This window comes from Rhododendron vialii, chromosome 3a (genome assembly GCF_030253575.1).
Source record: "Rhododendron vialii isolate Sample 1 chromosome 3a, ASM3025357v1".
NCBI classification, from domain to species: domain Eukaryota; kingdom Viridiplantae; phylum Streptophyta; class Magnoliopsida; order Ericales; family Ericaceae; genus Rhododendron; species Rhododendron vialii.
The window spans coordinates 6,821,971-6,846,835 of NC_080559.1; the positions used below are offsets into that span (position 1 = coordinate 6,821,971).

Consider the following 24,865-nt stretch of genomic DNA (forward strand, 5'->3'; position numbering starts at 1 on the left):
TTGATGTTTTTTCCCCTTTCTAAAAAATAGTACTCTTACACGTAATTTGTTAATTCTTGTTAACAAAGCCGAGAGCTAACATGGGTTCAAACTTCAAACTTTTGTTTCTAATGCTCCTTTTCTTTCGAAAGTTTTTTTTTTTTTTTTTTTTGTTTACACTAAGGCTCCATTTGTTTCGATGTAAAATGTTTTCCGAGAAAATGTTTTACATATTTTTCAGTGTTTGGTTGTAAAAAAGTGAGGAAAACATTTTACACATAAAATATTTTCAATTAATTTGATGAAAATGACTTAACCTTAAATCTTTCGTAAGCTATTTTCCGAAATAAATGTGATGCATTCTACTATAATTTTAACTGCTCAATTTCCTCGATTCTCAGTCTCTACCCACGTTTGGTTCTCTTATTCCTGGATCTCACTCTCCCTCTTTCTCTCTCTCTGAAATTCATTGTTTAAGCCCTCCCTCTCTCTATACTATATATTTTGTCGATTTCTAAAAATATTGTAAAGATCCGGTATTTTTTAATAAATAATAATAATTTCCAAAACAAAAATATTATTTTGCCCGTTAGTTTATGTAATGCGAAAAATTATTTATGTCGTCACACCAAATTTTATTTTGTAATTGATTATGTGCGCGTGTGTCCAGCGAGTAATTTTAGTAGTGTATGCGTGTGTTGTTCCGGACCAAACCCATCCCCACCCCTTTTGTTTATTTTTTTTTTCGGGCTGAAAAGAGGAGAGGGCAAAATCCCCATTTTCCTCTTTGAATCACTCTCTACTCGACAGCACACTTTCACCTATGGGTCTTTAACCCCCATACAAACCCATCCCATTTGAATATTTTCCTCATCCCTTTTTCTTTTTTTTGTTCTCCAGCAACTTCCACCCTTCGGCAGAGAGAGAGAGAGAGAGCTCGGCTGCCATAGACAACCCCCCCCCCCCCCCCCCCCCGGCTTTCCACCTCCGTGCACCACCTCTCCACCGTAGACCTCCACCACTACCGGTTATCACCATCATCACCACCAAAATCACTTCCATTTCTGTCCCAAATTTGCTGTGAGACCAGCCCCATTCCAGTCCCATATTACAGCTCCAGGATCGGCTGAAAAACAGCCATGATTCCCCACTAAAACCAATCAAAAACAGCCCAAAAAATATGTTCGTTCAAGCTCCGGTATCATCTGCAAGACAGTCCGAGAAACAGTCTCGAACAGGCCACCGACAGAGCCCCGTTGTCGTGGGTTTGATCCGATGACCCGAGGTCCGACCCACCGCCAAATCTCTCCAAACCCCGTTTTGCTGGACGAGAGGTAGTTCGGGACTCACCTCCCTAAGTAGATATTGTGTTTCTATTATGATGTTTAGCGTTACGGTATGATATTAATCGAATCCGACGTGGCCGGTCGAAGTCCGGCGGAAGCCCACTGATTTCCGTTGAGAACAGTACTGGAAATTTGAAATGGAAAATAGAATAATTACAGTTTAACCCCTCGTGATTTAAGAGCTTATAAGTCTAACTCTTGAATTGTAAAAGTTAACATTAATTAATTAGTTTTCATTCCGATGCCACCGGTCGAACCGGCCGAAACCCACTGTTTTTCCAGAAAATGGTAGCCACTGGATTTGAAAATTTCTTAGAATATTTGCTGTTTAGTCCCTCAAATAGAGTAGCTCATAAATCTAACTCTTGAGTATTAAAGGCTAAGATTATAAGTCCCGAGGTGATCAAGAGTAAATCGTAGACTTTAGTTTCGAAAAAGAAAATAGAAAATAAAAGGAATAACTTAATTTGTTTTAATCGCATAATTAGTGTTGTCGCACGATTAAATAGTTTTAGCATGTTGGTATGTTTAGTTGGATTATTGAATCGCATGATTAGATTTAATGTATGATAAATTATTCGCGTGTTTAGCCTCATCGCATGATTTGTTTTCATCGCGAATTTAATTGTTGTTATAGCCCATGAGCATGTTTCGAAAAGTGTTGAACTATGTGAAATGCTATTGTACTGATAGATTGGACAAATAGGTTCCTGAGTTGGTTGCGATGTGCGGACTTATCATCTTAGACGTGGAAAGTAGGTTTAATGGAAAATGGATAATGTGAGAGGCTGTGATTGTGATTCCGGACAAGGAATCCGAGGATTGAATCGTTGGTGAATGATTGGTGGTGATTTGTTGAAAGTGTTGATTTACGAACCCTGGGTACGGCATGGTGGTGATCGGCTCTCGGATGTTTGGGACGGGACATAAGGGTGGTATTGTGCTTGTGTCACAAACCGGGACAGAGTGTGCTCGCGTGCGCACCTGGGAAGTTTTATCCGAACTTATGGTCACGGATGGGATACCGGGTATATAACTTAGGTATTTTTCATCCGGATCTGGAAAAGGGGAGTCGGATCACATCAGTGCCTTATGCCAGAGGTTATGGGTAGGAACGGATCTGTGGATAAGATTCGAGATCTCACATAGGTTAAAGGATAGTAATGAAAAAAAAAGTTGATTGTTCTCTTTTTATGTTATTTTTAATGCATGACAATTATATTCCTATTGCTTGTAAGTTATGGGTTCGGGTGGGTTTTGGCTATTGAGCGTCATCGCTCACGGTACTATGTTGCCCTGGTAACTCGAACGCCAGGTACCAAAGATGGAACAGAAGTGTCGTACGATTCGGAAGAGTGCAATCCTATCGAGGAAGAAGCTGAAAACCTTGGTTTCTGTGCGCATAGTCGCTCTGATTAATTTAAGTCGATTTTATTTTGGAAGCTTCTAAGTTTATTTGAAAATTGTAATATGTTGATTTATTCAAAACGGTTGTGATATAATGACATTTGCTTTTGAAATGGTGACGCAGTAAATCTATGAATTTCTTTTGTGGAAATAATCTTTTCATTATTATTTTTAATGACTCCGAATTTTCGGGGCGTTACAAATATTTTTCATATACCAACTTAATACCAAAAAATAAAAGTTTAAAATTTATTTTCTGAAAAAACACTCTACATGAAAAAAAATTTACATTGTAAATTATTTTACATCGAAACAATCAATCGGAGCCTAAACTCCAAGTCTGGACACTCCTTGAACAATAAGCTTTAAGAAAGAATCTTGAAGCTTTTATTTTGATTTTCATTTTTGTAGGCTGGAAACTTTAATTTTATATTTTAGTTTAGGATTACATTAATTCCGAACTTAGGAATATTTTAATTACAACCACATTTAAGTACAGAGAAGTTTCCCAAAACATCCCAACAACTTCAAGATCAAAATACTTGTTTCAAGAAGATAGAGCGTCTAAGGGTACGGGAGCCAGAGTTTCCCCTTCAGTGATGGTGATGTCACCTTGGTCGTCTAGCTCTTCGGCACTGTCTTCGACACCCGACGTTGAATACTAGGGCAACGTAGTACGTTGAGCTAAGATATGCTTAGTAGATATAGCAAATTCTTACCTTTCCAACCTATATTTTGCATAACAAGTAAAACACTAATATAACGTGCGATGCAAAAAGTACACTGCCGTTCAATTCTTTATCTAGCCAATAAGATCTTGGCCTCCAGAATCTTTCTTTCCTTAATCACCGAACTATAAAAAAAATAGATTAAAAAAGCAAGTGATTTTCACACTTCTATTTTTGATATCCACACTTCTTTTTTTGTTTTTCAGTGTTGAAAGTGCATGTATTTTTTTCACTAAAAAACCAAAAAAACGGGTGTGAAAATCATTTCCCTAAAAAAACTATATATATGTTCTTAATTCGAAGACAAGTAAAGGGTTTATCATTATGTTTGATACACTTATGTCTACATATATGTTGAGTTGCTAAAATCACAGAGTGCTGAGTTATATGCGGATAATCGAAGTAATATTTACTACATATTCACAAATCACAAGGAGGAATTTGGTATCGAGGATGGGGGATTGAACTGGGTTGTTCCAACTTTCGACCAAAAATATATGGAAACTCACGTGATAATCCGATGCCAAAAAAAAAAAATGGAGAAAATTTGTTAATGTAGTCCCCTTACCTGAATTCTCAAATACGAATGCAACTGTTAAATTATGACTCAGGTATATGGATTAGTTTCCGTCCACGTCGACTAATCCTAGAAGACAATCTCACCCCTCCACTTGACTAATTCTAGGGTACCGCTCCCTTGTGGGAGTACTAGTTAAAATTATGGTGCTTGACTTTTGTTAGCTCGTACCTTTGTTTGGTTTTTGATTTGTACATTTTGGGATCATATTTATCCTCAAGTGTAAGCTGGTTTGATCTTATTTCATTCTCTTTCATTTTTTTTTTTTTGCAATCTGTCTTTTGGAAATTGGCCCCAAGGATATACACAATACCAGTGTTCTAAACGGCGGCCGCCCAAGCCGCCTAGGCACTTAGAGGTGCCCTGCCGCCACGCCAATAGCTCTTGGCATTTGATTTGGCGCCCAGGGAGGTTTAGCGGTGTTTGCCTTGGCAGTCTTGGCTGTCTTGGCGGCGTCTTTGGAGGGTTTGAACTTGCATTATGGATACATCGAATATAGTTTGATTGGATAATGGTTTGTTAAAAAAAATAAAAAATAAAAAAATCCGACGAATTGCTTGGCGCCGCTTAGGCGGCTTGGCGCTTGGAGGTGGGTCTCCACCCGACTACCGCCAAGCGCCATCTAGAACATTGCACAATACACATAGTGCTTTAGATGGTTCTCCCCTGCCACTTAGGCCCCATTCCACCGAGGGAAATTACTTATTTTTTAAATTAAAGAAGATGTATTGTGAGAGAGTGATCTGTCTCGTAATGAGAAAATTAAATACTTAAAAAATAAGAACATTAGCAGAACAGAGCCTTAATCGATAATGTATTTCGTTTGCTTCTTTCTTTTTTGTTCTGTTTCAATTTCTTTTTTTCTAGGTGCTTGTGAATGAATAACGACGATTGAACTGATTTGTTCTCATGTCATTTTTTTATCGAGTTTTTTTTTTTCCTTTTTATCACCTAAACTATGCATATTTTCTTTATTACGTCCTTAAACTACTAATTTGGCGATTTTATTCCCTCAATTTCCACTCCGTTACCTATATGGTCCAATACATAACAGAACTCAACATTTGGACAGAAAAGAACCTCACGTGCTTATCACTTGAGGTCTCAACACATAAGACAAGGGCAAAATAGACATTCCAGGCAGACCGACATATTACCCCACCTGCTACGTCATTTTTTTCACCTCTCTCTCTCTACGCTACTTCTCAGTTCTCCCCCCCTCTCTCATGGTGTGGTTAGATCATGAGTGAGGGTTTGATTTGGAGCAAAAATGAAAGGGAAGGCAAGCATAGGAGTGCATTAGTTCGGAATGGATGAGTTGAGGCAAGAGGAAGAACAAGGTTTTTTTTTTTTTTTTTCCCGATCGTGCGTAGCAGTGTGGGGGTTTAAGTTTGCTTGTAACTAATTTTCCCACTCCAATACTCATCTTCCCATGATGCAAAGATGCACTTTGGTTGCAATTTGTTTTCTGCAATCTGAAAAGGATGAGATTTCTTGGACTGCTATGATTTAAGGGCTTGCAGAAAAAATGAATTTGCTGAGGAATCTCTGATTTTGTTTGACGAAATGGAGAAGATCAATTCATCTCTTGTACCAAATGAGCTAATTTTTTCAGTTCTATTTGCATGTTCCCATTGTGGGTTGTCAGATGGGTTGATGTTTTGAATAATAGTAGAAATTTGATGAAAGAGAAGAGATTGAATTTCGAAGAAAAGCAGTGGCTGTAGTTGGGTTGAGATGTGAATTTTCTATTTTGACCCTGTCTTATGGGTTGGGATCTGATGTGATGAGCACGTAAGGTTCTTTTCCGTTCAAATGCTAAGTTCTGTTATGTATTGGATCACATAGGTAACGGAGTGAAAGTTAAGGGGATGAAATCACCAAATTGATAGTTTATGGTCAAAATAGAAAAAGTACGCATAGTAAAAGAGATAAAAAGAAAAAAAAACTCTTTTTTTTCTTTTTAAAAGTTTGCATTGTCAAATTGAAAACTTTATTGCATACTTTATACCGAAGTTGATTGACAAGAGCAATATATAAATGCCAACACGAAAAAGAACAAGACTTTGCGTTACACACAAATTCACACACGTACTTGCATAGGGCAGACCAGTGGAGGTGTAGTGTGTACGAAGCCCGTCATATGTGAGCGTGTATTACGGACATTATATCTGTATCCGACACGCTCTATACATATTAGATGCACAAAGAAACAATGATCGATCAGACCTAGTGATAGGCGCGTGGAATTCATGAATTTAAGCGCCTAAGTAGGGAAATTAGCGCGTTAGACGTGCATTTAATTCTCATTTTTCCATTTAATGCGTGCACGAGGTTGGATTTTGTGTTTGTGCCTAATTTGCAGGAAATTGAGATGTTTTGGCGCTAATGAGAAGTACCCGGTAGGCCGTGATAGAGCTTGTGAGTGTGAAAGGCTGTGGAGACTAAGTGTTGGAGTGAAATTGACGAGGAAATCACCGTAGTCATTCGCGAGCGCTACAAGAAAGTGGTATAGCGCTCAGAAGTGGATAGCAAAGTCCACAAAGTGATCAGAGAGTTGGCTAGCGCTACACCCTTTTTGGTGTAGCGCTACCTAAAGGTTAAGAGAGAACATTGGCCAAAGCTAGGTCAACGGAGTCAACGCCTCAAACAAGTTCGCGAGCGCTATACCATTTGTTGTATAGCGCTACCGAGGGTGTTAATTGGCTATGGAACGGTGGCGTTTTGGGTCGTTGCGGGTCCGATTCCGATTTGTTTTAGAATTTTAATTGCAATTCGGGGATTAATATAAATACCTCGTTTTAAGTTAGTTTTAGGGTAGATTTTTCATTCCAGACTTTTACGTAGCAGCTTTTTCACTAACGTTGTTTTGTTTTCTCTCAGTTCTTAAGTTTTCTGCACTATTTCTTTCAATCGCTTGGATTCTGGTAACGTTTGTCGAATTTCTTCGTTAATTAAAGTTGTTCGTTATTATCTATTCTACGTGGATCTTTCTTTTATTTTTTTTCCGTCTCTTCTGCAATAGATGATCATGTTTCGATCTAGGGTTTTATTTTCTGTTATTTCAAGCATGCGTGAGTAGTTCCCCAGGGTGCAGCCACGGGACGAAGGCGTCCTGTGACTAGTTTAATCAATGTTTTACCTCGGGTACGAATTAATTCGTTTTTCCAACAGTTTTGGGATATGAAAGAAAATCCCTTTCTAATAAACAAAACCCAGGCATCATCAGATTTTAAATGCGCATGAGAGCTGGTGACAAGTGGTGGGCATTTATTAGGAACCCCTTTTTTCTTATTCTGAGATCAGTGAATTGAATAATTGTGTCCCGAGTAAATATTGGTTAGGCTAGTTGCAGACGCTGGGTTCCCACGGCTGTACTCTCCTTTAAATTTATAGTTAATTAAATCAATTCAGTGATTTAGGTAGTAAATCAATCAATCAAACAAAGGGTGGCTACCTAAGAGCCAGATTAAACTAAAGTTCATCACAATTGAGTCAACACCGTCCGTCCGTCTCTGTGGTTCGACTCCGGTACTTCCGGAATTATTGTGCTACATTGGTCGAGAGTCCTACGCTTGGGACGCGTTTTTAGTCTTTATTTTAATACACCCGACAGGTCAAGCATTTTTGGCGCCGTTGCCGGGGAACGGCGACGTGTGTTCTAGAGTGTGAGTTTTCGTAATTTTTGTCTTTTAGTTGAGTCACCATAGGTAGAGAGAGGAAGGTGTCCTCTAAACAGGACCCTCTTTATTATCGCGACCCGACACATCGTTTAGTTCGAAAAGAACTGGAGTCGAGTCAGCCTGTGTTGTCTAGTTCTTCATCTTCTAGTTTAGAGTCAGACTCAGCTGAGCACCAGTCAGAGTCTATTCCCATTAGTGATTTTTATATAGATTTGCCTTTTGAGTCAGTTAGTGTCAGCAATCCACTTTTCCAGTCAGTTCCAGAGTCAGTTTCGGAGTCAGAATCAGAGTCAGTCGAGATGGGAGATAGGCAATTAGTCAATCCGCCGTCCTTGAGACAGCACATGCATCCCGAGAGGACTACTCCTCTCGGACCCATTGTATTCCCTCAAGAGACACAAGAGGCACGCAATGCCGTTACAGTCAAACCTGGTGTCCTTAATAGTCTCCCTAGTTTCCACGGGAGGGAGTGCGATGATCCGTACGAGCATGTGCGGACATTCGAGGGATTAGTGCGCAACCTTGCGTCTAATACCCAATATGAGAATGCGTGCCTCAAGCTGATTGAGGCGACGTTGAAAGATGGCGCGCTTCTGTGGTTCCGAATGCAAAAGTCTCAATCCTTCACCACATGGGCACAAGTGCGTGACGCATTTTATATGAAGTACTTTTCTGAGGCTAAGACTAAAACTTTTAGGCGTCAAATCCAAGGTTTTAGGCAGGAGAGGGATGAGTCATTTCTCAAGGCATGGGAGCGTTTCAAGGAATTGCTCCTAAGGCTGCCACACCATGGCTTTGAGAGAATTCAGTTAATCGGTTTCTTTCATCTGGGTCTCAACGCTGAGTCAGTCCAGCACATAGAATATTCTTGCAAAGGGGACGATTTCTTGTCCAAAACAGCGGACCAGGCTTGGGATTTCTTAGATGACCTAGCTGATAGGCAGAGGGCTTTAGAACCATCCGATTTTGAGCGATCCGGACCTTCTGAGTCCAGCGTTGTCCCGGTTACCATTCGTGACCAGCGGCTTCAGGCTCAGGTTGAGAAAATGGCTCAGAGATTAGAGGAGCTAGAGGTGAGGCAGGTTCGTCCAGTTCATGAGGTATCAATTGAGGAAGTATGCGTGTGGTGTGAATGTAAAGGGCACACCGCGACGGTTTGTCCTGGGTTTATTGCCGCCAAGGGGGCGAGTCAGTTTAATCAGGAAGAAGTCAATGCAGTTAGAACCTGGGATCCTTATTCTACCACGTATAATGCGGGATGGAGGGATCACCCCAATTTTGGGTGGTCGGACTCCAGACCCGTAGGTGGAGGCCAAGTTCAACCCCTTGCGCTACCTCTGCCGCAGCAGTTTCAACAGGCCCAATCGTCCAGGCCTCTTCAGGGTCAAGTCATTCCATTCCATTTCCAGCAACAGCCTGGTAGGGGGGCAGGTCCATCAACTCGTGGTCCTCCCCCAGGTTATTCGCAAATAACCGCGCGTGATCATAAGTTAGAGGATACTGTCAATTCCCTGATGCAGTCACAGATGACATTTCAGACGGAATCAAGACAGCAAATTGGGGCCCTTACAACCCAAATGTCGCAACTCACTGCAGTTGTCAGTCAACTACAGCAGGAGAAGGGTAAGTTTCCAGCCCAGGGTAGTGTAGCGGGTGCCCATTATTTGGGAAATTTTTCAGGTCCTAATGTTCAAAACCAGAATCAGGAGGAGGCTAAGTTAGTCACCATTCTCAGGAGCGGGAAGGAGATCGATAAGTCCATCCCGCTAAAGCAAAAACCAGCTCCACCCCCGGAGCCGGTTGATGCACCAAGAGCAACTCCTGATATTGTTGATGTCCCTAGGAAGGAGGTAAAGGATGATGAGGAGTCACCTGAGGTGGTAGTGCCTGCAACTGCGGCCCCCATGACTCCAACGCCACCCGTTGCTCCATACCCAAATCGCTTGGTGGCGAAACCTAAGGTCAATGTGAACTTTCAAATGCTTGAATTATTCAAGAAAGTTCAATTTCCTATCTCTTTGATGGAAGCCATTGACGCAATTCCCCAGTTTGCTAAGGTCTTGAAGGATCTGTGCACGTCAAAGCGGAGAACCAAGAGTCAGGATAAAGTGCTTCTGACGGAGCAAGTGAGCTCCATTCTCCGGGCTGAGATCCCTACTAAGTGCAAGGACCCTGGTTGTCCCACCATCCCTATAGCTATCGCGGGCCAAAAATTCGATAAGGCTTTGTTGGATTTAGGAGCAAGTGTCAACTTGCTCCCTTATTCGGTATACTTAAAGCTTGGCCTAGGCGATTTGAGAGCCACACCAGTCACGTTACAATTGGCCGACCGGAGTGTGAGAGTTCCAAAGGGGGTGGTGGAAGATGTTTTAATTCAAGTGGGCAAGTTTCTTTTTCCTGTCGACTTTATTGTCCTAGATACTTGCCCAATACCGGAGGTCTTTGAGAAGACTCCTATCATCCTTGGCCGTCCTTTTCTAGCCACTTCCAGTGCTGTCATGAATTGTAAAACTGGACAAGTCCAATTGTCGTTTGGGGACTTGAAAATGGAGGTGAAAGTGTTTAATGCAGAGAGCCGAGTCAAGATTGATGAGGTGAGTTTGATCGACACGCTGGTGCAGGAGCATGTCGATAATATTTTATATAAGGATCTTCTAGAGATAGCCAAGGAGGCGTCATTCTTAAATTCTCCAGAATTAGGGAGTTTGATGGAGGTGTTGGTCGATCCTGGGTGAAGTAGGTGAACTGGTTGAGGCGTTGGTCAATCCTGTTTATTCGGATGACCCTATTGTGTAGCTGTTGTGGCTACGTTCCGACGGGTAGCTTTTGCGTACCACTCTCTTCATTGAGAAGTGGACCCGGCCCCTAGTAATAGGGGTACCCATCATTGACTTGGGTCTTATAGCTTTCGCACGCCGCTATTAAAATAAGGATCGTGTGCCCAGCTCCGGTTAGTAAGGGCAATTTTGTGTTGGTAACATTGGATTCTACTAATTAAGTTATGTTGTTTTTGGGCAATCTATTTATATTTGTCTTTTATTTCTTCGTTCTTTATTTCTTGTCTTTTGTTTAGTTATTTTTCTTCTCTCATATCAAAAAGAAAAAAAAAATTGAAAAGCGAAAAAAAATTGCATCATGGTCTCGTATAGCCACCCGTTTCTTGCCCACCGGCGAGGGATGGGGAGAAAAGTATGACACGTTGATCGCGTGAAGATTTGGTGGAGTATTTCTCTTTTTATTTTTGTTTTGGGAGCTCGGATACCACGAACCTGGCGGAACTAATGTTTTTTTTGCAGAGTACGGTGATTGGCCCGGAGGCTGGGTGACAGGAAATTCCTCGAACATCGGCCGAGGTCATGGTGGTTGGCTGCCACCCGTAGGTCTATTTCTTCTCCCTTGTGCTTTCTTTTGATGTGTCTCCATGCTCTGGGGACATAGCATGTTTCTAGTTGGGGGGAGGGTGTACCTTGTACATGTTTTGTTGCGTTGCTAGGGTAATTTTAGGGTAAATTTTTATTTTATTATTATTTTTTTTCCAGGGGATACATTTGTTATGCTTGATTGTATTGTTAGGCGAGCATGTTAGAATTAGCCGAATTATTGTGCCTGTTTTTATTCAAGTTCATGCATATATTTGGCGCCTTTGTGAACATGTTAGTGCTGTCGTTACGTTGAGTAAGTGTCCCCACGTAGTTAATAGTGCATCCTGATAAACATTCTCATATTCTTTGTTTTCTTTTTCTCGCATTTGCGGAAAATAGTAGGCTTTTGTTTCACAATTGAGTAGCTAGATGTTTTGCATGCATTTGTGAGAGTTGGTAACGTGCATAGGGGATGAGACAAGGCATTTTTGCATGATTAGACCACATATGTGTCCCTTTGTCCAATCTTAAACCAGTCCGAGTCAGTTCTTGAGTCTAACCTAGGAAACCGGTGTGTGGGTTGGACTATAGTTTGGGGGGTCTAGCATTGTGCATCATGGGTGTCTTATTGCATTGGATTTGGAGCATCGTTGTCGTCGAAAGTGAAAGTGAAGAAATCTTGATGGGTGTCATGTTTTGTAACCAAACCCAACCTTCAGGCCATAAAGCTAAGTCGAAAAAAAAAAAAAGAAAAAGAAAAGAAAAGAAAATGTGGAGTTGAGGCAAGTTGGGAGAAATCAGTACCTACTAGCACATCAGAATAAGTGATTGTTTGATCATGTTATAGGGCAGTCCTCGACTCTGTATCAACCGCCTCAGTTTCCAGATTTAGAGGTCAGCGACAACTTTGCCGAGAGCAGTTTGGATTGATTTTGGATTTCCATGATGCATGAAGCTAGGGTGGTGGTGTCATTTTATGTGTTTATTTCATGTTTTTCAGTGTCGGTGGATTATATTTGTTTTTCTAGTATTTGGGGCCGTAAAAATTTAGTTACGGATGTTTAAATCTATTGTTGGACTTTGTTTGGTTGGCACCAATGGAAGCATGTTGGTAGCTAAGGGTAAGGTGGCGGCTAGTCTGGGTAGATGACCTTGCGCTACTATAGGCCGCCGCCTAATTTGTAGTTTCCCTTTCGTTCGGAACCATGGTCATTATAAGCCTAATTAAGTCCTTAGTGGACCTTGTGCGCGTTGTTAAACTCTCGTTCATGCATGTTTTATGTTAATGTTGCTAATTTTGTGGAATCGTGACTGTATATATATTGTGCTTTTATTCTTTGTCAGCGTTGTCTTTGATTGGCGCGTGGTGGCCTTTGTTTCGGTCCCACGTAGTTCGCCAAGCGCTTTTTGCATGGAATGTTTGAGTGTTCTGGTGAGCGAGTGTCGCATCGTTGCCTTCGTGGGGGCAGTTATCTCTGCATTTGTTTCGGCACTAATTTTGTTCATCTTTTTACCAAGGCATGCATGCTTTTGAGTTGCAGGTGAGTGAGGAGGCGAAAATTTTTCGACCCGCCTATTTCTTGTACAGCATACATAACCTTTGTATTCCCCTTCGTGTCTTGTTAGTCTTTGTTTTGTTATTTTTCTTTTCGTTCGTTACTAGGGACTAGCAACGCTCAAGTTGGGGGATGTGATAGGCGCGTGGAATAATGAATTTAAGCGCCTAAGTAGGGAAATTAGCGCGTTAGACGTGCATTTAATTCTCATTTTTCCATTTAATGCGTGCACGAGGTTGGATTTTGTGTTTGTGCCTAATTTGCAGGAAATTGAAATGTTTTGGCGCTAATGAGAAGTACCCGGTAGGCCGTGATAGAGCTTGTGAGTGTGAAAGGCTGTGGAGACTAAGTGTTGGAGTGAAATTGACGAGGAAATCACCGTAGTCATTCGCGAGCGCTACAAGAAAGTGGTATAGCGCTCAGAAGTGGATAGCAAAGTCCACAAAGTGATCAGAGAGTTGGCTAGCGCTACACCCTTTTTGGTGTAGCGCTACCTAAAGGTTAAGAGAGAACATTGGCCAAAGCTAGGTCAACGGAGTCAACGCCTCAAACAAGTTCGCGAGCGCTATACCATTTGTTGTATAGCGCTACCGAGGGTGTTAATTGGCTATGGAACGGTGGCGTTTTGGGTCGTTGCGGGTCCGATTCCGATTTGTTTTAGAATTTTAATTGCAATTCGGGGATTAATATAAATACCTCGTTTTAAGTTAGTTTTAGGGTAGATTTTTCATTCCAGACTTTTACGTAGCAGCTTTTTCACTAACGTTGTTTTGTTTTCTCTCAGTTCTTAAGTTTTCTGCACTATTTCTTTCAATCGCTTGGATTCTGGTAACGTTTGTCGAATTTCTTCGTTAATTAAAGTTGTTCGTTATTATCTATTCTACGTGGATCTTTCTTTTATTTTTTTTCCGTCTCTTCTGCAATAGATGATCATGTTTCGATCTAGGGTTTTATTTTCTGTTATTTCAAGCATGCGTGAGTAGTTCCCCAGGGTGCAGCCACGGGACGAAGGCGTCCTGTGACTAGTTTAATCAATGTTTTACCTCGGGTACGAATTAATTCGTTTTTCCAACAGTTTTGGGATATGAAAGAAAATCCCTTTCTAATAAACAAAACCCAGGCATCATCAGATTTTAAATGCGCATGAGAGCTGGTGACAAGTGGTGGGCATTTATTAGGAACCCCTTTTTTCTTATTCTGAGATCAGTGAATTGAATAATTGTGTCCCGAGTAAATATTGGTTAGGCTAGTTGCAGACGCTGGGTTCCCACGGCTGTACTCTCCTTTAAATTTATAGTTAATTAAATCAATTCAGTGATTTAGGTAGTAAATCAATCAATCAAACAAAGGGTGGCTACCTAAAAACCAGATTAAACTAAAATTCATCACAATTGAGTCAACACCGTCCGTTCGTCTCTGTGGTTCGACTCCGGTACTTCCGGAATTATTGTGCTACATTGGTCGAGAGTCCTACGCTTGGGACGCGTTTTTAGTCTTTATTTTAATACACCCGACAGGTCAAGCACCTAGTGGAGCTCGTACTTCAGCGCCACCACAATCGGGCTCCTCACGGTGTGCTTCCCCTTTTCTTCAACCCAAACAATCGAACCAGAAATACTGAGTCTATTACCGAGACCTCGATAGTTCATGGTGAGAGAGTAAGTTTTCCTGTCATAGATCTTGCCGAACACTAGTGTTTTCGGCGAGACTGTGACAGTAGTCCCTTCCGGCGCCGTCACGTTAGCTTTATACGTGCCCCCACCGCGCCCTACATTCGTTAGAGTCCGCTCGAATTTCTGAACAAACCTTCCTACTTCGCCGATGTTGTACAGAGCAATGAACGACGGGTAATTGAGATCAGAAGACGGGTTCGAGCAGTTATATCCCTTTGATCTCGTGATGGTCATGATTTGGCTCGCGGTGTAGTTGATGGAGCAGAGGATATTCGCGTAGTCCTGCGGAGCAGCATCGTACACGAGCCCGGGGTCGAGCGCCCTGTTCGGGTCGATCTGGCCCGCCCCCATCGCTATCGGCGAGGCCACCGCCAGATTGTACGCGTTGTCTTGGATCGGATTGCGGGTGCTATCGAGTGGGTTCGCGGTTGTCATCATGGCCGACCGGATCGCCGCCGGGGACCAACCCGGATGGACTCCTTTCAACATGGCCGCCACGCCCGCAACGTGAGCGGCGGCCCCGGATGTGCCCGACAGGATATTGAAATCGCTGGCCAACAACATGCCTCGGAGGCTGGTCGCGAACTGAACCGGACTCCAAGAACCCAAAACCAAGGTCCCGGGCGCCATTATGTCAGGCTTCAGAATCCCCGGGTAGGATCGGGACGGACCCCTCGAGGAATAAGAGGCCACGGCTGGGGCCCGTGTCGTTCCCACCCTGGTCTCCTGGAAACTAATACTAGCCCTTGAAGTAAAACCGAGTTTGGCATACTCGATCACGGATTTCATGTCCTCGGAGCTAATAACGACTCCCGGAAAAGGAAAATTCCTGTACTCGAAATAGTAGTCGTCCGTTAAGGGCCAGTGGGATTCAAATATAGCTGCTGCTACACTCCCTGCGGCAGAATTGGCAATAGAACCCATGTCGGAAGAGACTTCCGTCTGTTGTTTGTTTTCGCAAATCACGATTCGAGAACCCGTATTCAAGCTATCGAACAGCTCGGTTGATTCGCATGGAGACATACTTTCGTTGTAATATAGCTCGACGTTCTTGACTATGGCTCGAGCCGGAAGCATGGACCACCCGGTGATGGTTAACCCGTTTCCCAGAGTCAGAGTCCCGGAGAACCACCGGTCGACGGAGCCCGCGCCGACGGTCGTGACCCACGGGGTTCCGTTGCTGATGCGGCTGTTGCGGACGCGGCCGGTGGCGTAGCCGTTGTTTCCGGCGGAAGCGGAGACGAACACGCCCTTTTCCATCGCTCCAAAGGAAGCGACGGCGACCGGGTCCTCGTACAGAGGAGTGCTGAAGCGGAGGCCGAGGGAGATGGAGAGGACGTCGACCCCGTCTGAAACGGCCGCGTCGATGCCGGCGATGACGTCGGAAGCGTATTGACCTTCGTCCCAGGTTGCTTTGTAGATGGCGAGTCTGGCCTTGGGTGCGACGCCTCTGGCTGTTCCGGTCGCGTAGCCAAAGTAGGAGGCTTCGGCTACGTAGCTACCGGCTGCGATGGAGGAAGTGTGGGTCCCGTGGCCGCGGGTGTCCCTTGCGGAGTTCATGCTGATTGTTATGTTGGGATTTGCAGCTATCACGCCCTTGTTGAAGTACCTGTTGCATTTAATCATACAACCACTCATTTCATAACAATGTGATACGAAATCTGATGCACAAAGTACTCTTTCCAAGATGAATCAAGTATAGTACAATTTCAATAATACTATCGAGTTAAACGTGCATGAAATAGTTGGAGTTATGATATCTATCTAGCACAAATCACATTTGATGTTAAAAAAAAGAGCTCTAGATGTTGCAGAAAAATTAGTTGTACTTACATATTTCTTATTTTAAATTAAAGACAGAATTTGAAATGAGAAGAAGCTTATTGGAAATAGTACCTAGCACCAATGAGCTTCAAGTTACATGACGAGGAGTTGAACTCCTGTCCCACCTCACAAGTTCCTTTCCACTTTGAGGGAACTGCCGTCATTCCCTCGTCGTGGTAGCTCTTGCTCTCTGGCCACACGCCACTATCGATCACGCCGATGATGACGTTCTTCCCGTAATTCGACGCCGGCCAGAGCCCAGTGATCGGATTAAGCGACAGGAACTCGAACGTGTGGGTGGTGTACAACGTCACTTGCTTGTCACTGTAAGCCGACAGAAACCCCGGTGACTTCTTCACAGTCTCCATCTCATCTTTGGAAAGCACCGCACTGAACCCATGGACGGCGTTGTCGTAAGTGTATAGAACCCTTGCCGGCGATTGGTGGCCGTCGGAGGTTGCGGGGCTCGCGGTCTTGATGGAATCAATGGTGGAGGAGTACCAGTGGTGTGGGCCAGTGAAGACCTTGGGCATGTGAGACTTATCCATGTGGATAATGTAAGTGGACCTATCTTTTTCTGCTGATGATACATATCCAATGATGGTGAGAGCCAAGAGAAAGGGAAAGGAAAACCCACTAAGCAGCCTCATTGTTTGGTTGCAAAAATCTTCCGGTCACATCTCATCTTATATACTGTAGTAGCAAAATATATTAGAACTAGTTCAATTTGGGGTTGTAAACGAATTGAGCAGTTCGCGAGCTCGGTTCGACTCGTTAACACTCAGCTTGGTTCGTTTACTGTTCGTCTTTTTTTAGTAGACGAGCCCAGTGAAGTCCAACTCGTTTGACAAAAGCTCGACTCATTAAGAAAGGCTCGACTCAATTAAAGCAGCTTGTTTAGTAAATTTGACAAAGTTCGACTCAATAGAGCTCAACTCCTTAAGTTCAAATTTTGACTCGTTTAGCAAACGAGCCGAATTCAAACTTGACAAAGCTCAACTCAATTAGTTTACAGCCCTGAGTGCAAGTAGTGATCTCCTTTGAAGGTACAAAAATTAATGGAGGTGGGGCACTCTGGTTATTTAGTACGTGGGGGTAGGTATACCAAATTAATGAAGATAAAAAAGAAAAAAGACAAAAAGAAGGTATACTAAATTAATGGAGGTGGGGCGCTTTAGTTCGTCGTAGCCACGGGCGGACACGGGTGCCGGTCCCTACATAACTCTAATTATTTTTTGGTAATTATATTATTTTTTAGATTAATTTGAAAAGTTTTCTAAAAGATCAGCCCTTACAAGTCTCTTGGGTTGAAAGAGCATTCATAAAATTGTACTCTTATATGTAGAAAAAAACTCCCTAAAATTTTAAGTTAATTTTCTTTTCTCTCGGGTGTAAACTTAAATGGCGGTTATGCATATACGCACAATCTCGCCTTTTTATCAGAACTAGCAATATATATATATATATATATATATATATATATATATATATATATATATATATATATATATATAGTATACGGAAAACTACTTGTTTTTTAATTTTAATTCGCATACTATGGCAAAACAATCTAATTATAAGTTTCACAGTTATTCAAAAAATGTACTATACTTTACTAATATCAAATGTCCTCATAATAATAACTACTCAAAATAATTCGTAAGAGGAACAAAAACAGTGAATAGGTAAATTCAACGAAATTAATTTGTACCATACGATTTAAAAAAAATTTAATTAGCAATTAATATGAATAACTGTGCTTTACAGCAAGGATTTTTTGGAAGGTTGCATTCGTACCGATTGTGTGGCCTTTCTTTAGAGGTTTTTGCTTTGCTAGCTAGTTTCTCTAGCATGCTTGTTTATAAGGTAAGGCCTTTGCTTGCCGCTGGATTTCGATTTGTTTGCCGGGAATGAGGCCCCGTTTTCACAAATAAAAATTACTGAAAATCTAACGCATTTTATCATTTCGTTTTTACTAACAAAAATTATTCAGCATTTTGTTATCACGTTTCTACTAACAAAAATGTTGTCAACAAACATTATTTTTGCTACAGCAACTCTACTCTCAAACCATCAAGAACTTATTCACTATCGGAAACACCTAATAACTTTTCAACCACAAATAAAAATCTACAAATTTTTCACTACCAGAAACACTCCCTGGATGGTACTTAAGGTGTGTTCTACAAACTAAAATAAGTACTTATTTTTTGAAATTATTTTTGAAATTGAAAGTGATTTATTATGAGAAAATAACATGTTTCGTAAAATTGAAAATAAGAATTTTAAAGACAAGGACCTTTAACGAACAGAGTCTTAACTTACCCAAAAAAAAAATACTAGAATATGTGCTATTGGAGTGTCTCTTGTAATCCGGAGTAATGCTATTGGTACCGACGGTACCGTAGGGAAAATACACCGACGGCCACCGGACGGCCGTCTCCGGCCACCGGATGGCAGATCCGAGCCGTCCAAAAATTTTAAAAAACAAAACCGAGTGGGCCTCCGTGAGAATCAATGGCATCCGAGGTGTGTAGGGTACTTGATCCGAACACCCTTTTTCGTGTATATAATCGGCCGTCCGGTGGCCGTCAGTGCATTTTTACTACGGGTACCGTCGGTACCAATAGGATTTTCGTGTGATCCGGGAGCATTTAATAAGTAGATACTTGTCTAGAAGGAGTAGCTAGGAGACAAGAAGGCCCATAATAATTGGTGTTTCACAGTTGGCTGCTGCAAGGGGAGCATGAGTGATTGGTGTTTATCAAGACGTGGAAGATTTATCTCCTTGTAAAGCTTGGCAAAAGTTCAGCCAACTGTAAACCTCTTGCATGGGTACGGATTGCGTGATGCCGCTCGGCAGCATCCTCTGTCCCGTCCACCGACACCATCCATCCAGTTATGTCTTTTTCGAAGAAAAAAAGAGAGGTGAAAATGGTCCATCATGGATTCCTGATTTGAGTCCAGTGATCTCTTTTTCCTTGTAATAAGTACATGTATACTTTATTCTCTTTCAATAATCCTACAGAAAAGCAAAAACCGAACTTCCATCGCTTGCTACTTTAGGTTTTATCTCTATTCAGCTCGGTAGCATCCTCTGTCCCATCCACCAACATCATCCATCAAGTCATGTCTTTTCCGAAGAAAAAAAAAAGTGAAGATGGTCCATCATGGATTCCTCATTTGCATCCAATGACCCTTTTTTCCTTGTAATGTATACTTTCTACTCTTTCAATAATTCTACAGAAGCAAAAACCGAACTTCCATCGCTTGCTACTTTAGGTTTTGTCTTTGTTCACTATTCAGGCAAAGAGAGGGGAGTAGTTTTTGATTTGTAATGGTTGAATGATGAGGGACCCATTGGAAAATAACGCTATAAAAAAATAAAAGTCCGCCGACAAGCGTCATGTAAAAATACGTAATAAAATTTGGCATGAATATGTCAACTAACTCCGATGGTTGGAGTAATTTTTTGGAAGCCAAAGCCAAATTTTGGCTTGCTATGGTGCTTTTTTTTAACTATAAGTTGGCCAAACTGCTCAAGTAGTGACAAAGCTAAAATTTGGCAACCTTCTTCAACAACCTTTTTTTAAACAAACTTTCAAATTCATAATAAATTTTTTCATTTACTTTAACTAACCACGATTTTAGTTAATTAAGTTTTAGGCACCAACATGGTTCCATGCATTTTATGATACTGTTCCAATAACAGAATGTTGGGAAAATCTTGGCAATAACAGAATTTCCAGAGAACAATTTCATTATTAATGATGAAATTACAATATTGAATCGAATTGCAAAATACAAAATAGTTGACAAAGTGTAAAGAACGAGATACAAATAGAATCTTTAGGATAGAAACCGAGTCATGTGTGATAACATAGTCTCTTTAAAAAAGATTCGCCGCCTACCGTAGGTGTTGTAGGATCTTGTTTGGCATCTTCCTCCCAGGGTTGACTCGGCTAAACCGCAAGCCGTCGGAACACCACCGTCGACTGCCTTGGCGAACTCACTATTGCCTGTCTCTCTCTCACACAAGAACGAATTTTAGAGCTCTCGAAGTCTCTCCTATTATATACTGCTCAGGAGCCTCTAAAAACGGCTAGGAAATGAATACGGGAATTGAATTCTCAGCCTTGAATAGGGGAGAATCAATACACAAAGCTGCCAGAATGAATGGCAAGTGCAAATGTCAGCATTAACCTCTATTCATGGGGTATTATTCAGCCAAAAACTGCTAGAAATTTGAATAGCCTCGCTCAGATTGAAGGAACCAACGGGAGTCCTTTCGGTTGTCTCGGGAGACCCTCCGAACGTCCCAATTATCATTCACAAAATCTGAAAATTTTCCAATAACAGAAAACGTTATCTATAAAGCTTATTTTTCCGTAGTTCGTCCATATTGGGAAGATAACGTTATCTTTGAGGTTTCTATTCTCTATAGTTCATAGTTTGCAAATAATAATAAAAAAATCACTATGGTCCATCTGTATATTGTTCCAAATACAACTAATGTTATCTTTAAGGTTTGTTTTCTCTGTAGTTCATCCATACCGTTATCACTGTTACCAAATAAAGTCATCTCTGGAGTTGTGTTCTCTATATTTCATTCGTATTGTTAACAGGTAAAAGAATTTTAAATCTCAATATTCATTCGTATAGCTAACTGATAGGGTTATCTATGAAATTCTATTTTTTGTATTCCTTTTGTACGATTAACAGACAAAGTTACCTGTTTAGTTGTTCGATTTGGACTTATGTAAAATCATTTAGAAGCTAATATGCTAGAAATAATACTGAGAGAGAGAGAGAGAGAGAGAGAGAGAGAGAGAGAGAGAGAGAGAGAGAGAGAGAGAGAGAGTTCAACAACATCAGAAGTGAAGGAGAAAGAATGTGAAGAGCTCAAATTCCTCTCCCAAAGTGCTAATCTAACTATTCTAATAATGCTAATTTTTGCCAAGCAAAAAAGAAAAGAAAAAACAGAGGAGAACAAAGATTTTTTAAGGAAATGTGTAGTTCTGTTCATGCTACAACTGTATTACACTATTCCTAAATAAGTTGTGCCGGTTAATAAAAATGCACAAAACTGAAGCTGTTTAAGGAAAGAAACAATAAATACATAACTAAAAGAGGCAAACGTTCCAAACTGGCCACCGAAGAGTTTGCCTGGACGTTATCTTCAGAACTCCAGAATTAGTCAAGTTACACGCAAGTCATGGTCCAGACATCTGGTTCTAAAACAAAAACTTAGTAACTAGGAAGGCATAAACCATCAAGAGAAAGCAGAGGCAGTAGTGCTTGCTTTTCTGGCCAAGGCAACGAGGAAGTCTCTGTAATCCCCTGCCGGAATGCTCTCACAGATGGCTTCAATCATTCCTACTCCATATTTTTTCCTGTACACCCTTTGAATCTCATCCATGTCCACCTCGGCCCTGCTCAGAATCACACGTGCCAGACCACCCTTGTCTTTTGTCATTCCTTTTATGCTCCCGTACAGTGTCTGCAACCAATTGTCATGTGTCTAAAGATGAAACCATAGATAGATAGATATATCCTGTAGTGTACGATATGAGCAGTCTAAAAGTATTTTTAATAATCCAAATTTGTCAGAAGTATCTTACAAGTGGGATATGATCAGATAAAATGTCTTACCAATATAAATTTGAACAATTGTAGATATGGACAGCTCGGATCGCGCACTACAAGAACCCCTATTTCAGGAGGGACACAAGGGTCGTGTGGTGCATATTCTAACAAATGTAGATATATATCACAATTATTACGAGTAGAACTATAATCTAATATAATGTCTTGTGGATAATGTACATTATTTTCCTTATTGAGTGAGTTGGTCCAATAATCGATTCCGAAAGTTTCCTATCCAATGATTCTGCTATTAGAATAGCTAGCAAGTCCATGCATAGTAGGGATCGCAGAATTACAGGCTTCCAGCTCTAGAAGTAAGTAAGTTGTTCTTTATTTGGTCATAAGAATAATCGTTCCAATGAGCGTTACGGTGGAGAGAGTAGTGAAACACTGCGGTGGGGATAGCACCACTGTATAAAGACTAAAGAGTGATATGCTTCACCTGCAATGGAATACAAATACTGTAAATTAAAATCTGATGAGAAAAATACCTGAGCATAATATTTTGGTGGGTTGTATATGCATTTTACTACCACATCCAGAGCATCCTCAAACTCCCCGTAGATTTCATTCTTGAGAGACTGTAAAATGAGAATAACCAAAAGACCCATCATTTGTCATTCGTATTCTGAAACCAATTGGCAATCGATACCGGTGTTTAAACAGGAGGCGGCTTAATGTACGCAGTCATGTCCTAGTTAAGGCCGTTTGTAGGCCCTTTCCCGTACCCAATTTGATGGTCGAAACCATTCAGTCTTTAGAACTCATTGAGAACATCACCTATGCCAAAAATCCCATTAACCGGATAACGATTGATTTGATTCCGTGATTAAAAAAAATTTCAAGATGAATGTATTTCCAAATCTTAACAACAGATATCTGATCCTTATGATTTTTAGCATGTTTCGATGAGCTCTTAATCGTGACAATTCTAATTATTGAAGTGGGCTCAAGAAAGCACATAAATGACCTTACTACAGCGTTCAATCCATCAAATAGACTAGAGAGGACCCAAATGTCTTTAGAACTCATTCAGAACAAGAACAGCACCAAAAATCACGTTGATAACAATTGATATGATTCCGAAAGAAAAAATGAAGATAAATGTATTTCAAAAACTTATCAACAGATATCTAGTCCATGAGATTTTTAGCATGCCGATGTTCTCGATGAGCTCCAAACCGAGACAATTCGGAAGTCTTTTTTGTTTGTTTTTTCGGTTACCTTTGCATAATCATGACCATAGATATGCTTGTAGGTAGAAAATGTGAGGTTGAGCTGCGGAATGCTCCTTTTACTGAGTAACTCAAGCACAACAGCTTCGTCTATGGCTCCTGACCTTCCTTCCCCTGTTTGGTAGAGCCTCCTGGCATCACATTTGGCTATGTGTTGGCTCAAATCTGCATGGTGGGCTTTGTGTGATGCAACCAATGCAACTAAAATCTGGAGAGAAAAAAAAAACCCAACCCACATCCCCTTAGTGAATCAGTTGGACCAAACGCACATAAATCGTGTACAGATGACCGTGTGATGCCCACTCCTGGATCTGACACTAACTAAAAAGAGCCCTTCTACGGCCACCGATGGTGGCTATACTGACCTTTCCATAATTTCAATGAAAAATAAGATGATTGAATTGAGCACCTATATATATCGGATTAAACTGATGTTTCACATGGCCATTCGGTTTTTTTTCTTCCAAATTATTGAAAGGCTTGAATTTTTCGTGTGGGACCGTAATGGCCCTGCGTGGCCATCGGTGGTGCAAGGTCGGTATAGCCAAGTGGGTGGCAATAGCATTTTCGATGACAAAAAAAAAAGAACCCATATTGAATGATAAGTAATGATAAGTATTACGTAATTGTCACAATTTATTCCTAAAAAGTATTCTAGAAAATTAAAACTTCTTCCGAAAATCACAAGCCCATTGTGAAACATAAAAACCCAAACCTTTTTATACATTCTACTTCACGAACAGGAAAAAAAAAAAATTGAAAAAAAAGTACCTAAAATGCACTTCACTGCCTAAAAATCCATACTTTTAATTGGGACCCCCATGATTGGGCGATGAAATTGATCCCCAGAACTAGTCGAGATGCGCGTAAACTGGTCCTGAAATCCTAAATTATAAATAAAAATGCGCTTTACCTTCTTGTATGGGTCATGGGGAGGTTCAATGCAGAGGATATCCTGGTCAATCACCCTCCCAAACCTGGCTTGATAAACTTGCTTTATCAGAACAACATGGCTTGATTTCCTGCCCACAAACATCTCAACGAGTGCCCTAAAATTGGTGATCTCACTCTTCTGATCAAGCGCTTCCCTGGCCACAACCGCATCACGCTCAACTGGATCAAGCATCCACAGGGCCAAGGCCGAACCCGCAGCAGCGCTGGATGATTCCCCAAGCTCATTTCCTTCACTCTTGGCCAACTGGGTTGTTCTCATTCGGAGGCAATTGATCAAATCCTCACCGTACATTTCCATGTATTTTTCCCTGATTTGGGTTCTCTGGATTTGGGATTTTGTAGCCAGTGCTTGGGTTAGATGGCTGAGATTTCCAATTGATTCATGAATTTCTTTGCAATCGCTCTCGCAGGCAAGGTTGATGGTTGCGGCCATGGTGAGAGCATTTCAGGCGAGGGTTATGGAAAGTGTTGTATGTGTCTGATTTTGTGTATGTATAGATTGATGTGGGCAGAGAAGGCTTGGGGAGCAAGTTAAAAGATTCTAATTTATGGCCTGGTAAAGATCAATTGCAGCATAAAGTGTTTTGTGCCTAGTCACGTAATCTTTCAAAACAGTCTTTGCTTTTCGTCCTTACTCTGCAATTGCGCTCTCGCATTGGGAAATTTTAGTTATTTGAGAGATTTTTGAAAGATGCTTTCGCGCTTAAGCACCTGTACCTGCCTGTACATTGCATGACTAAGGTCTGGTGAGAGGTCGCGAATATTTTTCAGTAAATCTATCGTTTCCGTTTTTAATGCTCGCTTTATGAGCCCACTCTTTGATTATCGTTCTCGCATTTCATAGTAATTTGAAATATTATCGGAAAAAAACTTTTATGTTCATGTTCACGTTTTC

General features: G+C 41.3%; 2 protein-coding genes and 1 non-coding gene across 4 annotated transcripts; all 3 read right to left on the minus strand.

The window, feature by feature from the left end:
- Window positions 1-6,007: 6,007 nt before the first annotated feature.
- On the minus strand, window positions 6,008-16,826 carry LOC131318496 (subtilisin-like protease SBT3). 2 transcript variants are annotated; one of them, XM_058348316.1, is made up of 3 exons: window positions 16,208-16,826; window positions 14,165-15,920; window positions 6,008-6,266 (listed from the first exon to the last, which is right to left on the minus strand). In XM_058348316.1, the coding sequence occupies exons 1-2, from the start codon at window positions 16,783-16,785 to the stop codon at window positions 14,165-14,167; spliced, it is 2,334 nt and encodes a 777-aa protein (XP_058204299.1). In that variant the 5' UTR covers window positions 16,786-16,826; the 3' UTR covers window positions 6,008-6,266. The 2 variants fall into 2 exon arrangements, with proteins under 2 accessions (XP_058204299.1, XP_058204300.1); XM_058348317.1 differs by lacking the exon at window positions 6,008-6,266 and having other exon boundaries at window positions 13,994-15,920.
- LOC131321554 (small nucleolar RNA R71) lies at window positions 8,408-8,516 on the minus strand. The gene has a single exon (XR_009198584.1). It is a non-coding gene; the product is annotated as a small nucleolar RNA R71 (small nucleolar RNA).
- Window positions 16,827-21,187: 4,361 nt separating the features above from the next.
- Window positions 21,188-24,599, minus strand: LOC131318499 (uncharacterized). The gene is made up of 4 exons (XM_058348320.1): window positions 23,930-24,599; window positions 23,006-23,224; window positions 22,273-22,362; window positions 21,188-21,635 (listed from the first exon to the last, which is right to left on the minus strand). The coding sequence occupies exons 1-4, from the start codon at window positions 24,401-24,403 to the stop codon at window positions 21,408-21,410; spliced, it is 1,011 nt and encodes a 336-aa protein (XP_058204303.1). The 5' UTR covers window positions 24,404-24,599; the 3' UTR covers window positions 21,188-21,407.
- Between the last annotated feature and the right edge of the window lie 266 nt (window positions 24,600-24,865).